Raw genomic sequence first — 15335 nt, 5'->3', positions numbered from 1 at the left:
TCCTGATACAACCACTAGACTTATAAAAGACACAAAATGTGGTTAAATTATGTCACGAAACCCATGAGGGACGTGGCCCACTACCCACAATTCTCATTCGAGTGTCACTTGTTGTGACTTTGTTAATTTGCATTTATGACAAAGCTCTAATACCACTTGTTGGAATGGTCATGATAGTCGTTGCGCTAAAAGATCGACTTGTGGATGCCTAAACAACCACTAGACTTATAGAAGCCATTTCACTAACCCCACGAGGGACATTGACCCACCACCAACAGTTGGGCACTTAGTGTGATGGTAGATGGATGAGTTGTGGTTTCTATAGTTATTACTTCTATAAGTTTTGAAGATTTGATGTTAGATTGTACTACAAGTTGCTTGCAGTTTGTAGATCATTTCAAGTTATTGCCACACCTTTTATATGTTGATTGGTAGATTGAATAAAAAATTCATTGACATTGCTCATACAATTTGGATTTCTCTATAATGGTCTTCTAATTTTAGCACATCAATGGTTTTTAGTGTTATTTTTTGGACGATGCTATATTTGTTACATGGTGAGTTGTTGTATGAGTTGGAAATATGTTTATAAATCTACTGATATTATATGGTTAGTTGGATGTGATTAACTACTAGTTGTGGTTGGTATTCTAGCTATCGTGATTGCCTATTGACAATTTATTGCCAATGATTTGGTAAAGGAAAATAGAGTTTAAGTGGGAGGTTGTCTGGATGTGAGGTTGCAAGATGAGTTGAACTTTAAGTGAGAGATTGTTGGGTGTGATGTCCAACCATTCATTCTACATCCCTGACTGTTCACTTCATAGTCTCATCTTTGCCTCTTTGTCCTTTGTTGAAGGCTATTATATAAAAATATAAGGTCAAAGCCTTGTATGCATTTAACTTGCGATGATTGATTAAAAGACATGCTCGACCTGGTAGATGTAGCCAAATTGGTGAACCATGTTGAATTTTGTGTCTCTATTTGTGAATAATTTGTATTCCCAATTTCTCTATTAATTTTAGAGTTACTCTAGTCCTTAAGCTACCTTTAAATTATCGTCATTTTCTTTGCCAACAACAAAGAAACAACATATGTGTATAGAGAAAACCTCCGTTAAGAAGAGAGTACTAAGCAACACCATCTTGATGATTGCAACAGCTAGATCAAATTGTGTTCATTGATGTCATTGGCAATGGTATTGATGATTGTAACAACTAGATCCACCACTCATCCTCCGGTTTGCAGTAGTTTAAATTTGAGATGATTATGCATAGTTCTTCCTAATTAATCAATACATGAATAATAGTAGCTCTTAGTAGTTTTGTAGTTGTTTGTCGTATTCCTCAATTTGCATAATAACTTAGACTTCATTCTTAAATTTTGTTATAAGCAGTTTACTCTATATATTTCCCCCCAGTAGATTCAAAGTCTTGAAGTATTTTTCATCCTAGGGAGTTATTCTATTTTTTTTATTGTGTCTTTGATATATGCTACACTAAAAAAAAAAAGTTTTCTGCTCTAAAACAAAGAGTGTCCTCTATACAAAGTGTTGTGAAGCTTTTTTTTCCTGTATTCTTTATTGTTTTATGCTGCTAGTGCTCAAGTTTTCATTCAAGATTTGATATCATAGCTTCCAAAGTGTCAATGTTTCATCATGGCCAATGCTTTGCCAATTCCAGAACTCAATGGGGTTGATTATTAATATTTCTCGATCAAGATGAAGAGCTGTTTGATAGGTAAAGATTATTGGGACATCATTGAATCAAGGTTTGAGGAGCCCAAGAATTGAGATGATCTTCAAGCTAATGAAAGGAGAACTAAGAAGGAAGCTGAAAAGAACAATACAATGATTCTATTTCACATTTGGATGGCTCTTGATAAGAGCTTGTTTCCTAAAATTGTTGATGAACAACCAATGAAGGAGGCTTAGAAGACTCTAAAAGATACTTACCATTGTAATGATCAAATTAAGGTTGTCAAGCTATAGACATTAAAAAGGGAATATGAAAATTTGATAATGAGAGAAACTAAGAATGTGGGAGATTTTTGTGTGAGAGTCAAGTATGTCGTTAAGTAAATGATCGCTTTAGGTGAAGATGTTAGCTAAGAACATGTGATACAAAAGTTGTAGAGATCTTTAACCCCAAGATGGAACAATGTAGCAATCATTATGGAAGAGAGCAAATATTTGTCCAACTTGGAGTATGATCAGCTGATTGGACCTCTCATCTCACATGAGGATAGATTGGCATATACCTCTATAGACATTAATGCGAAGACTTTTGCTTCCCAATTACAAATTTCAAAGAATGATTGTGTTAGCAGCAAAAATAACAACAATAAAGGCTGAGGAAAGGGTCAAAATCAAAATTAATCAAGGCAAACCAAAGGAAGAAGAGGTTGTCAAGAAGGAAGAGGCGAAGGTAGATATGATATTCACTACTATCATTGCAATAGGTATGGACATTTTAAGAAAGACTATAGACTGAAATTAGGTCATATTAATCATACCATTTATGCTCAACAAAATGAAGATTCATCTTCATTTAATTTATTTTTGTGTTTTCGCAAACCTGAAAATAATGTAAATGATGATTGGTATTTGGATTTAGAGCGGTCTAATCAAATGTTTGGTAACAATGAGACATTTTCAAAACTTGATGATAGTTTTCAATTCAATATTAGACTTGGTAATAACAATACAATGGAGGTTGCAACTAAAGCAGCCATGGATGTCCAGATAAAGGAAGATATGGAAAGTGTTAAAGATATTTATTATACTCCTAAGTTAAAGCATAATTTAGTAAGTGCTGGACAGCTATGTTGAACGAATTATAGAGTGGTATCTTAGAATATGAAATGGAGACAACATTTCCTTTGATGTTTGGTGAAGATAAAAATTTGGCTTGTCAATATGGCTTACAAGGATAAAAGTTGGTTGTGGCATCTTAGGTATGGCCATTTGAATTTAATCTATGCTCCATGGGATTTCTGGGATGGGGACGTTTTATGGGACGGGAACGTGTTTTTGGTACAGGTACAGGTATCGGTAGAAGCCAAAATTTTGGGGATGCGACCTTAGGGGACGGCTACAAAATATAGGGAATTTTTTTAATTTTTATATATGGAGTATTAGACTTTAGTGATATAATTCAAATGTGCATATCATAACATTGATAAACCGTTCACCATAGAATACATGGAAATTGAAAACTATAAAATCAAAATGAGAATATGATATAATGATATATCCAAATATCGCATGCAATTAACAAAAAGGGGGATGGCCAAAAAGGGTACCCGCATCCCTGTTTTGTATTCGGTACAGGTACAAAATTTAATATTTATAAGCTTCTTATATCAAATGCTTTGGTTGTTAGGTTGCCTAAGTTTGAACGAAATAAAAAGATTTGTGAAAGATGTGCAAAAGGGAAACATGCAAGGGAATCATTTCCAAAAGGTACTGAATGGAGGGCTCATCACCCACTTCATCTTATCCATTCAAATATATTTGGTCCTATGCAAACACAAAGTTGTGGCAAGTCATCATATTTTATCACTTTTATTGATGATTACTCGCGAACGTGTTGGGTGTATTTTTTGAAGACAGTGGATGTAGCCCGTAATAGTTTCAAGAGGTTTTAAGCTCGTGTAAAAAATGAAAAAGGGAACATAATCAAATATTGAGAACACGTCATGGAGAAGAGTATTGTTCAATGGATTTTTAGAATTTTTATGAGATGTATAGGATAAAAAGACAACTCACAACTGCATACACACCTCAATAGAATGGAGTGGATGAAAGGAATAATTGTATTGCGGTAGAAATGGCAATGGGCATGTCACAAATCAAGGTTTTAAGAATTCTTATGGGGCATATCCAGTTGCTATAGTGCTCTATATTCTTAGTAGGGGTCCTACAAGTGCCCTAGATAAGATGACTCTGTATGAAACATAGTATGAGAAAAGGCCTAATGTAAATCACTCTAAAGTTTTTGGTTGTTTGGCTTATATTCGTGTACCTGATCAAGTAGACAAAAGTTAGATGCAAAAAGCATGCATTTTGTGTGGGTTATAGAGAAGAGAAAAGCTTACATGTTGTATAATCCTATTATGAATAATATTATTGTCTCAAGAGATGTGATTTTTTATGGAGGAGTTTATGGTAATCTGAAAGGTTGTGTTGGAAAGTCAAAATCTGTTTTGAATGATGATATTATTGATATTAATCTAAGATACTAATTCTCTACTGTGCTTTTGGATGTTGCACCGATGCTCTCAGCAAACATGCTCAATGTCTATAGATGTGCTTGGGATGCTTCTAAGAGCACCCATAGAATATCTAGACAACATTCAAGTGCATCTAGAGAGCACTTGTGAGTTTTTCAACACCCAATTACTTAAGTGACTTTAAAAAGAATGTGTTAGCTGATTTTTTTTACTCTATTTTTGCTCCTAAACCCTAAAACGACCCTAAAAGAGGTCATTCATTGCTTATTTTTCTCATTTTGTTTGTAGTTGGGCTCTTTTCTTATTTCAATTTGAACTTTCATCCTATGGAATTGTTTATTTTTGTACATTTCTTGCATTTCTTTGCATACATACATATATGTGGAGACACCTAAATGCATCCAAAATCCCCAAAAAAATTTCATGCATTTTAGCATCAAAACCCTGCACATGCATCAACATCAGAACCAACATTGGTAACTTCGATATTAATGATCATGAGCAACCAACTAATGGTTCTATTTCAAGATCTTCAAGTCCACTAAGAAGCCCCTCACCAATTTCAAGTGCAAGTCCATCCTCAAGTCCAAGAAGTATAATAAATATAAGAAGATTAGGTAATATTTATCAAAGGTGTCAAAATCAAGTAGATGAGCAAATCCAATAGGCAAGACAATAAATTTTGCATTACTTGGCAAAGCTGACTTTGAACCATCAAGTTTTATACATGTTTGTGCTAAGTAGGTTTGGGTGCAAGCAATGAAAGAAGTGATGGATTCAATACACAAAAATGATACTGCTTACAAAGCTTCCAGATGGTAAGAAAAAGATTTACACCAAATGGTTCTACAAGATCATGTATAATGTAGTGATGGGAGTGTTGAAAGACACGAGACAAGATTGGTTTCTAAAAAAAACACTCAAAGGTATGAAATTGATTATGAAAAAACTTTTGCATCAGGAGAAATACAAGAGATTATTAGAATGCTGATTTCACTTGCAACTCAAAAGAAATAGAATATTTATCGTATGGATTTGAAAACTTTGTTCATGAATGGGTACTTAGAAGAGGAAGTTTATGTAGGACAACCACAAGATTTTAAAGTTCAAGGGAATGAAAATTATCTGTACAAGTTGAAAAAAGCTTTGTATGGTCTTAAACAAGCAGCACGAGCATGGTATGCTAGGATTGATGGATATTTTCAGCAAAAAAGTAAGAGTGAACTGGCCCTTTGTACTATAAACTAGAAGGTAATGATATTCTTATTGTAAGTTTGTATGTTGATGATTTATTATATATGGGTAATTGTTCTATGGTGGAGGAATTCAGAGTTGTTATGAAGAATGAATTTGAGATGAAAGATTTAGCTCTCATGAAATAGTTTTTGGGAATGGAGGTTTATCAAAGTGAGAATGGAATCTTCATTTGTCAAGCAATGTATTCCACAGATATGTTGAAGCAATTTGATATTGTCAATTGCAAACCTCTTTCCACTCGAATAACTCATTGAGTTGTATTGTGTCTAGAGATGATGGTGTTGAAAATGTTGGTAAGTCATCATATAGAAGTATTATTGGGAATTTGATGTATCTAACCCACATAAGGCTTGATATTGCATATTCAATTTCATTGGTTTCAAGGTATATGACAAATCCATTAGAGATACACATGAAGGCAGCCAAGAGAATATTGAGGTATGTAAAAGGAACCATAAATTTTGGTATTTATTACTACTAATGAATTCAATCGCATTGGTTTTAGTGATTCATATTGGGGTGGTAGTTTAGATGATCAAAATTCTACATCTGATAATTGTTTTTATTTGGGTTCTGGTTTAGTCACATGGAGTTCAAAGAAGCAAATTATTGTTGCCCTCTCTTCTATAGAAGTAGAGTATGTTGCAGTCACTTCAACAGGTAAACAAACTTTATAACTCAGAAATTTTCTTGGGAAATTGAAGAGATACAGATTCAGCCTATAGTGATTTTTTGTGACTGCATTAGTACCATTAAATTAGCTAAGAATCCAGTTCATCACAAGTGGACCAATCATTTTGATTTGAAACAACATTTTATCAGAAGTTTTGTGTAGAAGAAAGGAATTGAATTGAAGTATATTAATACAAAGAAAAAAAAACTGGATATCATCATTAAGACAGTGCAAAAAATCAGTTATTGGTACTCAGATATCAGATTGTGAGTCATCTCCGTAGAGTATGAAGATTGATGTTATCCATACGAGAGTTTACATGGATTTCAATGTCTAGATCTTTTGCAGCGGTTTAAATTTGAGATAATTATACATAGCTCTCCCTAATTAAGCACTACATGGAAACAGTAGTAATTTAGCATCGGTTTGTTTCTATTTGTCAATTTGCATAATAATTTAGACTCAATTCTTAACTGTTGTTACAGGCAGTTTACTCTAACTTTCCCTACCGTAGATTCCAAGTCTTAGAAGTCTTTTTCATTCTAAAATTAGAGAGTAATTATACTTTAAAAAACAATGTAACGATTGTGATTTGATATATTCTGCAATAAAAAATAATAAAGTTTTTCTGCTTTTAAAAACAGTGTCCTCTGTGAAGTTTTTTTTCTTGTATTCTTTCCTCTTTTATCCGGCTGCTGCCCTGTTTGCATTCAACAGTTACTTTCAGCAAAGTTGATATTGCTGTCTGCAAAGCTCATTATTTTATGAAAATTAAATAGAATAAATATAATATGCCACTATAGGTATACATTTGCAGAAGAATTTAAATTTGAATTAAGGTTTTTTTTTTTTTTAACCCATACTTGAACCAAAAATAGAATCAAATTGGCAACGTAGCATACTCGCACGGATGCCACTCTATTCAACAGAATTCTTATATAAAAAGTATACATGTGAACTAACCAGGCCTCAAATAGAAAGGATCATTACAATAGTCATATCAACACTTTCAACATACTTTTTGGGATCGAAATCAGACCTTTAGGAGGCTGCGATAACATCATAGACACTACTAAATAGGTGAATAAAGTTTCCTATCTGCTCAAAGCTATACGGTAGCACTTTGGACACAAATACCACTTTATGGAGTCTAAAACAGAGATAGGTATTGTTCAGATAGTTCTGACTGTGTTTTAGACCTAATGATGTGACATCTATGTATAATTAGTGTGTTCTAGTCCTAATATTTCAGTAGTATTTTCGCGTTCAAAGCATTGTTATACAGTTCTGAGCAGATTGGATGTGTCATTGGTAACATTATAACCTCATATAGAGAGTTCTCATTTCAATCACAGAAATTATGTTTAAAAGATCGTAAAGAAATTGTTCTTGCAAGTGATACAAACTAGGTTATATAAAAATGATCTTTGTTTTATCTAAAATCTTGCCTAAAAAGAGGCTAACACTTCATTCTAAAAGGAAATCACAATCATAGATTAGGGATGATCGAGAGACGTGCAGGCATCCCCCTTCTCCTTGGGGTAAATTAATGTATGGGGTAAACCTAGTTACCAGGGCCCTCCTCCGTGCACTTTACAATTGCTGCTGTTGTCTAATACATTTTTCAGATATTAATTTTCATCTGTACTTTATTTAACATAGGGGATATTAATTTTAAATGGACTAAAAAAATATTGTTTTATCTGTCCTTTTAACATAGGGGAGACGTTCTAATAGTCACCACTCCACAGGATCCGGGCGATCGATTCAAAATTGCATTTTTAGACAAGGTTGTACTCAAGCGTTATGCACTTTTAGACGAGCTTGTATTCTATGCGTTTTATAGAAATATGAAAAAGCGAAAGCTTACCTTTAAGTTCTTTACTTATCTAAGAAGATTCAAAGAAAAAATCGGCAAATTTGGATATACAGATTAAAAATTCCAGATAGCTGAAATTAACCTCGATAATTACTAAATTGTCGCCCCTGTATAATGTTAATCTTATAAATGATAAATTGGTACCTACACATCAAGTAAACAGCTGACTTTTTATAACTGTAGCATCTGGATGTCTTGAAACGTCAAGATATTCGTTTCTATTAAAATATGGTTTACCTAATTAAAAGAATAAACTCATCAAACAGATTCACCTGTACATTCTTGGAAGGGCTTGGTTTGTAACTTTGGCAAGACATTGAACAAAGCGAAATAATATACAACATTCAATAATAATTACGGATTGAAGCAACGAAAAAGTGCATTAGTCTTTTTCCGCTTGGAGGATCGTTCTGGTCAACTTTTAAGGGCGATAAGTTGTCCATTTATTTGTTGACAGAAACATAAATATCCCGACCAATGTGTTCAATTTTTTTAAGTGGTTGTTAACCTGTTGTACGTCTTTATTGACAGAAAAATTGAATATACTGTTTAGTGACTGCGACTTAAATCAGAAGAGCAGTTTATGCAGTCATATAGATGTCCCCACACCATGGCGCTAAAATGTCATGAGAAGTGGGGATAAGAAAAGGATAAATTGATAATTTCTTACAAGTCGAAACAAGAAGCGGCTTGAAGTCCTAATTTCGACTCTTCAGCTGTGTGTCGCAGTCAAGTGTCTCTCAATAATTGACAGTTAACCTGATGTACGTCATTCTTGCTCATTTAGTCATTTAGCGAGTGTGGGGCTCAAATCAGAAGAGCAGCTTACGCAGCCATAGATGCCCCAACATCATGGTGAAAATAGAGGGGCTGTCTCGCAATCAAGTAATACTGTCTCAATATATGTACTATCTACTGTAAATGCACAACTACTCCTAAACTATGGTGTAAGTGGAGATTTACATCATTTTTTCGCTTCTCTATCAACACAGGGCTGTACACCGGGAAGAAAACGTCCCCATTGAAATTATGTGAACACGCTCAGCGTTCTTGTCCCACTGGAGTGCCCAGAACATGATAAGTTCCATTGAAGTTTATAATTAATCAGAATCCTGCAAAATATCACGTCTCACGGGCGTGTAATAAGTTCTTGGAGTAATCAGTTTCTGCAGTAGAAAGTAGAAACAGAAGTCACGCACTTTAGCTATATATTTCATCACTTCTGTAACCTACAACTATATCATATTCTAACGTAGCAAACCATTCGTTGTATTGGTTATAGGTTCCGTAATTATAAACCGTCTAAATTTCTCTTAAATACATGATGTAAACATTATGTAATTTGAATCATATTTGTTGAACAATGTTCTTGAATACCTGTGGCTCCTAGTTTAGCTCGGATCCATTTATATGCTGAGCTGTTACTGATCTGATATTCTTGAATTAACTAGTAGTTGAACCTAATACTTTTCATTAGATGTTGTCCAGTATTTAATCTAAGTTACCACAATTGCTTTGTGTTGAATTTTGAGGTTCTGTTGTTCGCCAAGTTTGGTTCTGTTCAAATTTGTTCAAAATTATCTAACTTAAGTCTATTTAACCTTCTAACCCTACAAATTAAAAAATTTAAAAAGATTGTTTTATATATCATTTTGTATTTGTGAATAAGAAGAAAACCTTTTCTTTTTTCGTTGCTAAATTTCTTCAATATATGTGGTAGTGTATTTACTTAATATGTTGCTTTAATATTAGTATCATTGTGCAAAATATTACCATATGCATCGTTGGTGTGATTCTGGAGGGATGTTAGTATCACTGTACAAAATATTACTCTATTGGGTGTGATTTTGGAGGGATATGTATTTGAACTATGTTGGGATTAAGCGTTTGTTTTGGACTAATCAAGTAAATTTTTAATTAATTAGGAGATCAAGTCTTATCATTAAATAATTTAATATTAATTCTTTAATTTTTTTTGGAATGGAGAAAATTTATTTCTAATTTTGAAAATTTTGTATAATATTTTAAAGGTCAAAAATAAGTTTTTATCATATTTTAAATGTGAAATACACACATAATTTATTTATTCTATTAGAATTGAAGATTAAGAATGAAGGTTCCAAATCAATATCGATGTTCTTATATGAGAGAAGATTTCCACAATCTATAGATATCATTGAGAGTTTCTGGATTCAATTGTGTCATTGTTTTTGTATGAACGTTTCGGATCACACTCTATGATATCATTCGTTTCATTTTGATGATGGATCACAGAGTGTGATCTTAAACATTGATGCAAAAACAATGACACAATTGAATCCAAAAACTCTCAATGTTCTTACTATGGGTGTACAAAAGTCCATTTATTGATAACAAAAAATAAAAGATTTTGGTAAAGGAGTTAGGATTTTAAAAAATATTTTTGTTCTTCAAATAATTTTATGTTTTATAATTTAAGTTTTATTTTCATTCTTCTATGAATATTTAAGGGTAAGTGCACCAAGTTGTGGTGCCAAAAAGATGACACCTTTTTTTCTCATTCTAGTTTTGCAAAGCGCGTACGAGTTATAGTGCGCACGCACTATGGCTTGGGTGTCCCAAGCCGTAGCGCGTACGCGCTATAGTGCATATGCATTAAAGCGCGTGCACACTTATCAAAAAAAAAATTTACAAAGCGCGTACGCGCTATTTAAAAGTAAATTTAAAAGGGTTTAAATAGCGCGCACGCACTATAGGGCGCACGTGCTATTTAAAGCTTTACATTCTACCAAGCCTAATGTTTGGCTTTGCCTTGGGGATCCAACCCAAAGCTTTGGAGTCTGTAAACTGGTCTGAGACGTGTTTTGTTGCAAACATACAAAAAATGATTGATTTTTCTTGTGTGCTCTCCTTCTAGTTTCCTCATGGTTGAGCATCGATAAAATCAGGTTACATGACATTGTAGGTCTTTGTGTTAGCTACACAGCCATATAATTTGTTTTTTATTTAAACTATTTCAAGCCTTTCGTCTATAATTTATTTTGAATGTATGTCCATTTTTTGTCAAAAACCAACATTATTGGGCTGTAGATTTTAGCTCATTCATCGAATTTTGCAAAAACTTAGTTTTTTAGAAACTAGACTCCATTCTACACACTTTGAAAAAAAGAAGTTTTGATTTTAGATTAGTTTTCAATCATTTCTAGGGGGAGCACACAGATATTTCACGTTTTTGGGATGTGTCTGATTAAAAGATTCATTAAAAAAAAATACACATTAAAAAATTACCCAAAAAATCTGGGATAAACTACATAGTGTTAGGTAACTTTTGACCAAAGCGATTAAAGATTTTCAAAAGAAAAGTTAAAATTTTAAGGGGGCCACACTTTGTACTATGTTATGTTTTTCTGGAATAAACAGTACCACTTTTTGTGGCCCCCTTTTTTTGAGGACCTAAAACTAACCCATTTTGAAAAAAAATTAGTAGTTTAGAAACTAGATTCAGAAGACTATGACTTTTGTTTTTGTCATATCTTAAAATTTTGAGTGTAACTATCTTCAAATTCTTGTTGAAGTCCAGAAATTGGTGATTTCAGGAAAAATGTGTCCACTTATACCCCCCTTTTGGCACCACAACTTGGTGCACTTACCCTTAATTAAGTATTAAATGAAACAAATCGGCTTAATGAATCATTAGTTCAAAACAAATCCAAAATCTTCTCTTTGGAAGTATATCAATATGATATAGTTGGTTCTACGTTGTGTATTATTTCTAGATTTGCAATGACTATTAAATTAATATGTTTGCTTGAAATATTTTTGTAAGAGAAAGAAGAGGAAGCAACAAGTTGTTAAGAAAATAATCCTTTGTGACCAAAATAATCAATCTTGAGAAGCAATATACTTCTATCCTTACATGATCCTTATGTTGTGATAGAGAGGTAACCACTTTTCATAGCGTTTCAAGAATCAAATATTACACACAAAAAATTATGTTTTTTGGTGATTTATTATATTATGCTTTGTTTTTATGCAAGGGTTGTGTATAAGGAAGTTTCTAAAATAATTTGTAAATGCATTGAATGTAGACGATTTAGAAATTATTTCCTCTTGTATAAAAACTCTATAAGTACAAGGCATTGTTGTGGAGAACCATAAGAGGGAGAGCAGTGTTTGAAGAGTGTTGTTATGTTGCCGAAATTATTCTAGATTTGATATCACAACTGAATACTCTTGAAGAGTTGTGGCTCTGTAGATTGTATTGTAATTGTTGTTGCTGATAATACTGTTGAGTTTGGCTTTGGAGTGGTGGTTTTTTTCCCCAGAAGGGTTTCCCATGTATATCTTATGTTTTGTGTTTATGAGTTGAATCTTTCTTATGTATTTATTTAGCTTGCAATAGTTTAAGGTTTTGTGAGATAAATTTCAGCATCATTTCTCTAGTTAGATTTAGCATTTGGAAGCATTTCCGCACTTAGACTTCCTTTCAGTCATATCCTTTGAAAATCCTAACATGGGCTAGTACATTGTTTTTTTAGATATTTATTTATTGTTTAATATACTTATTTGCCTATGAATGCCAAGTCAACTAGTGGGACCCATTTATATTGGTGGAATCTTACTTAGGCGATTATGACACATGTACAATAGGGGGGATAGGTGTCCTGCTTTGAGGATCACAAAATGATTATATAGGTGTGAAGTGTTGGTTTATTACATATTTATGACATGATTTGTTGCTGAAATTACGACACACTTGTATATGACGGTGTATGATGAAATTGATGACATCTACAACAGACTTTATGAATAGTGGGTATTCTTAGAGGTCCAAACCCTTGCATGCACAAGGGGGCTTGCAAGTTTGGGAGTATTTTTACATGCAAAGGAGTGTGCAAGAATTGACACATCATTTTAGATGCATATGCACTTGTTATACATGAGAGGAGGTTGCATGCATGTTGATAACATGCATGTCAAATAAAAAAAATTGCAATTCAATTCATGCCACATGGATTTGAATGCCCATCTCAGACTCAATCCTCAACGCATCTTAATTCTATATATTGGCATAAGTTTTGTTCATAGTTTGTTAGAGATTTTTTTGTACAATATTTTTATTATTTTGTTTGATTGTTTTCAAATAATATAATGGTATCATGTTTGTAGAAAGTATATCATGTGTTTATTGTGGGAATGTGTATGCATATTAAATTTATTTTTCTATTGACATATTCTTAAACAGCAATAGGCCCATCATTAAAATTAATCATGTGGATTAGTTTTCATTCTCTTGATGGTGGATGAGTGACTCTTCATGCTGAAAATGTAATAAATAGGCAACTAGTTCAATATGAGGGTGGCATCTTATTGTAAAATATATACATTCATGGAAATGACATGGAGTGAAATCAACTATTAGAATGAATGATCCCATACATGATATGCCAAGCTCAAGGATCCTATTTGAGACCATAGAGGGACTTTTGAAGTGAATACATAGGTGAGGGATTTTGAACAAACCCCTATGGCTGCTCCATGTAGATTTCCTCTTGAAGGTCACTGTGAAGAAAGGCTCTAATCACATCCATTTGTTGTAAATGTCAATAGAGCCACTCACATTGGACAAGTTTCCTTTCCTTTGAAAGAATGCCTAAATCTCATGCATGATTCCTTTCCAAGGAATCGAACTCTTCGTGTGTTACAACATCTTACTGAGGAACACTTCAAGCTTCTCTAAAATATCATGGATTATAAGCTAAAGAATTTAGAAATGTTGAGCTTGCAGAAATTGTGACCTTGTTCTTCTAGTATCTAATGGATAACCAACCCATAATTCCCCATTTTATTCCAATGTCTATCAAGCCATAAAGAGGTGTGGTGGTTGGAGAGTGTAAAAGAGAATCATCAATCTTTGAATGAAGATCTTGAACCCTCATAATCACAATCACCATTTGAAGTTGAGGAAGAAACTCATTAAAATTAGGAGGGTAAACATTCTTTGAAGAACTGTCATAATTTGATGCTATATCTTCATTGTAGTGGGATGTAGAAGTCTATAGAAAACACTTGCTAAAGCAAACACTTCTCAAAATGAACCAACTCATAGGTAGTGGAATGTAGAAGTCTATAGCCTTTTAGAACGTGAAAGGATATTTCTACTAAATATGCAATATTTGCTTGGTAGACCCACAACCTTGTGTTTCTCAATTAGAATTAAGGCCATGCAAGAGAACCAAATACTTTGAAGTTCTTAACAATGGGTTTCTGACCCTTCCAAGCATGGAAATGAATTACCCCTTTCAAGAGATAGCATAAATAAGAGTGACAATTATAATCAAATGATAATGGATGAATACATCATAGATGTGCCTCAATATGTATGCACTGCATGATAACTAGGATTGATACTAGTGATAAGCTATCAACTAGACAAGGTCTAACCACATACTCCACCAAAGATGGATCATCCTCTATTGTGCAATAAAGTATGCATCCAACAATGAGATAATGTTAATGTGACAAGAACGCAATGGTGGAGCTAACAAACATCGAGGTGTAAGACAACAACTATGTGCAAGTGGATTTCTCCTACACTATGTGCTAAAACAAAATGCAAAGTCCTAGGTGTCTCAATGCCAACTAATATGAAAACTTAGGATAATGTATTTTTGAGATAAGATACGATAATATTATCTTATAGGATAACAAGATGCAAACACTTAGGTGTCTCAAGGATACAAGAGAGGTAGAAGGATATTACCAAATGTGCTTGAGAAAGCCAAGATTGCTACTGAGATTAGTGTAGAGTTGTGAGAGGCAAGATAATGTGTGTGTGTGTGTGTGTGTGTGTGTGTGAGAGAGAGAGAGAGAGAGAGAGAGAGAGAGCAATTACATGCAAATAAAACCAATATCAAAAAAGAATAATGCACACAGACTAGAACACAACAATGTCAAAAAAGAATAAAGCATGCAAAAGAGAACACAAGACATAAATTTAACATGCTTAACTCAATCCCTAGGCTTTGTCCACCAAATAGAGAGTGATTACAACCTATTTAATCTGAAATCTCTTGCAACTCAATTCTGTAGCAAGAAGCTGCTAGATCATAATACATCATAATATCCCTAATCTTAAACCATTTTATACAAGATTTTTGCTGCTTACAAAATTAGGACTAGATTTTGCCTCAACAAATTAACCCTAAAAAAGCACTTGATGAGTCAACCTTAGAAAATGATTTACGTATCAACTCAAAAAGTACTTTCATGATTAGTCACCACATATCATCAAGAGAGTTATGAAAGCTAAG

At 33.3% G+C, this 15335-nt stretch overlaps 1 protein-coding gene across 5 annotated transcripts in view; it reads left to right on the top strand.

Moving 5' to 3' along the window:
• Positions 1 to 15335, top strand: part of LOC149554458 (MADS-box transcription factor 6-like) — a 191636-nt gene that overhangs the window by 104800 nt on the left and 71501 nt on the right. The window contains exons 2-3 of one of the 5 annotated variants that reach the window (XM_089828525.1): positions 5876 to 5929; positions 6074 to 6151. The exons of the other annotated variants lie outside the window; for them this stretch is intronic. Coding sequence (XP_089684651.1) covers positions 5880 to 5929; positions 6074 to 6151 — 128 coding nt within the window. The 5' untranslated portion in view covers positions 5876 to 5879. The remainder of the gene's footprint in view (positions 1 to 5875; positions 5930 to 6073; positions 6152 to 15335) is intronic. 5 annotated transcript variants of the gene reach the window in all.

The sequence above is a fragment of the Cupressus sempervirens genome, chromosome 5 (assembly GCF_028749045.1).
Source record: "Cupressus sempervirens isolate cs-2001-9-10 chromosome 5, ASM2874904v1, whole genome shotgun sequence".
Classification (NCBI taxonomy): domain Eukaryota; kingdom Viridiplantae; phylum Streptophyta; class Pinopsida; order Cupressales; family Cupressaceae; genus Cupressus; species Cupressus sempervirens.
The sequence above is the reverse complement of the archived record's forward strand: the minus strand, read 5'-3'. Positions and strand labels throughout refer to the sequence as shown.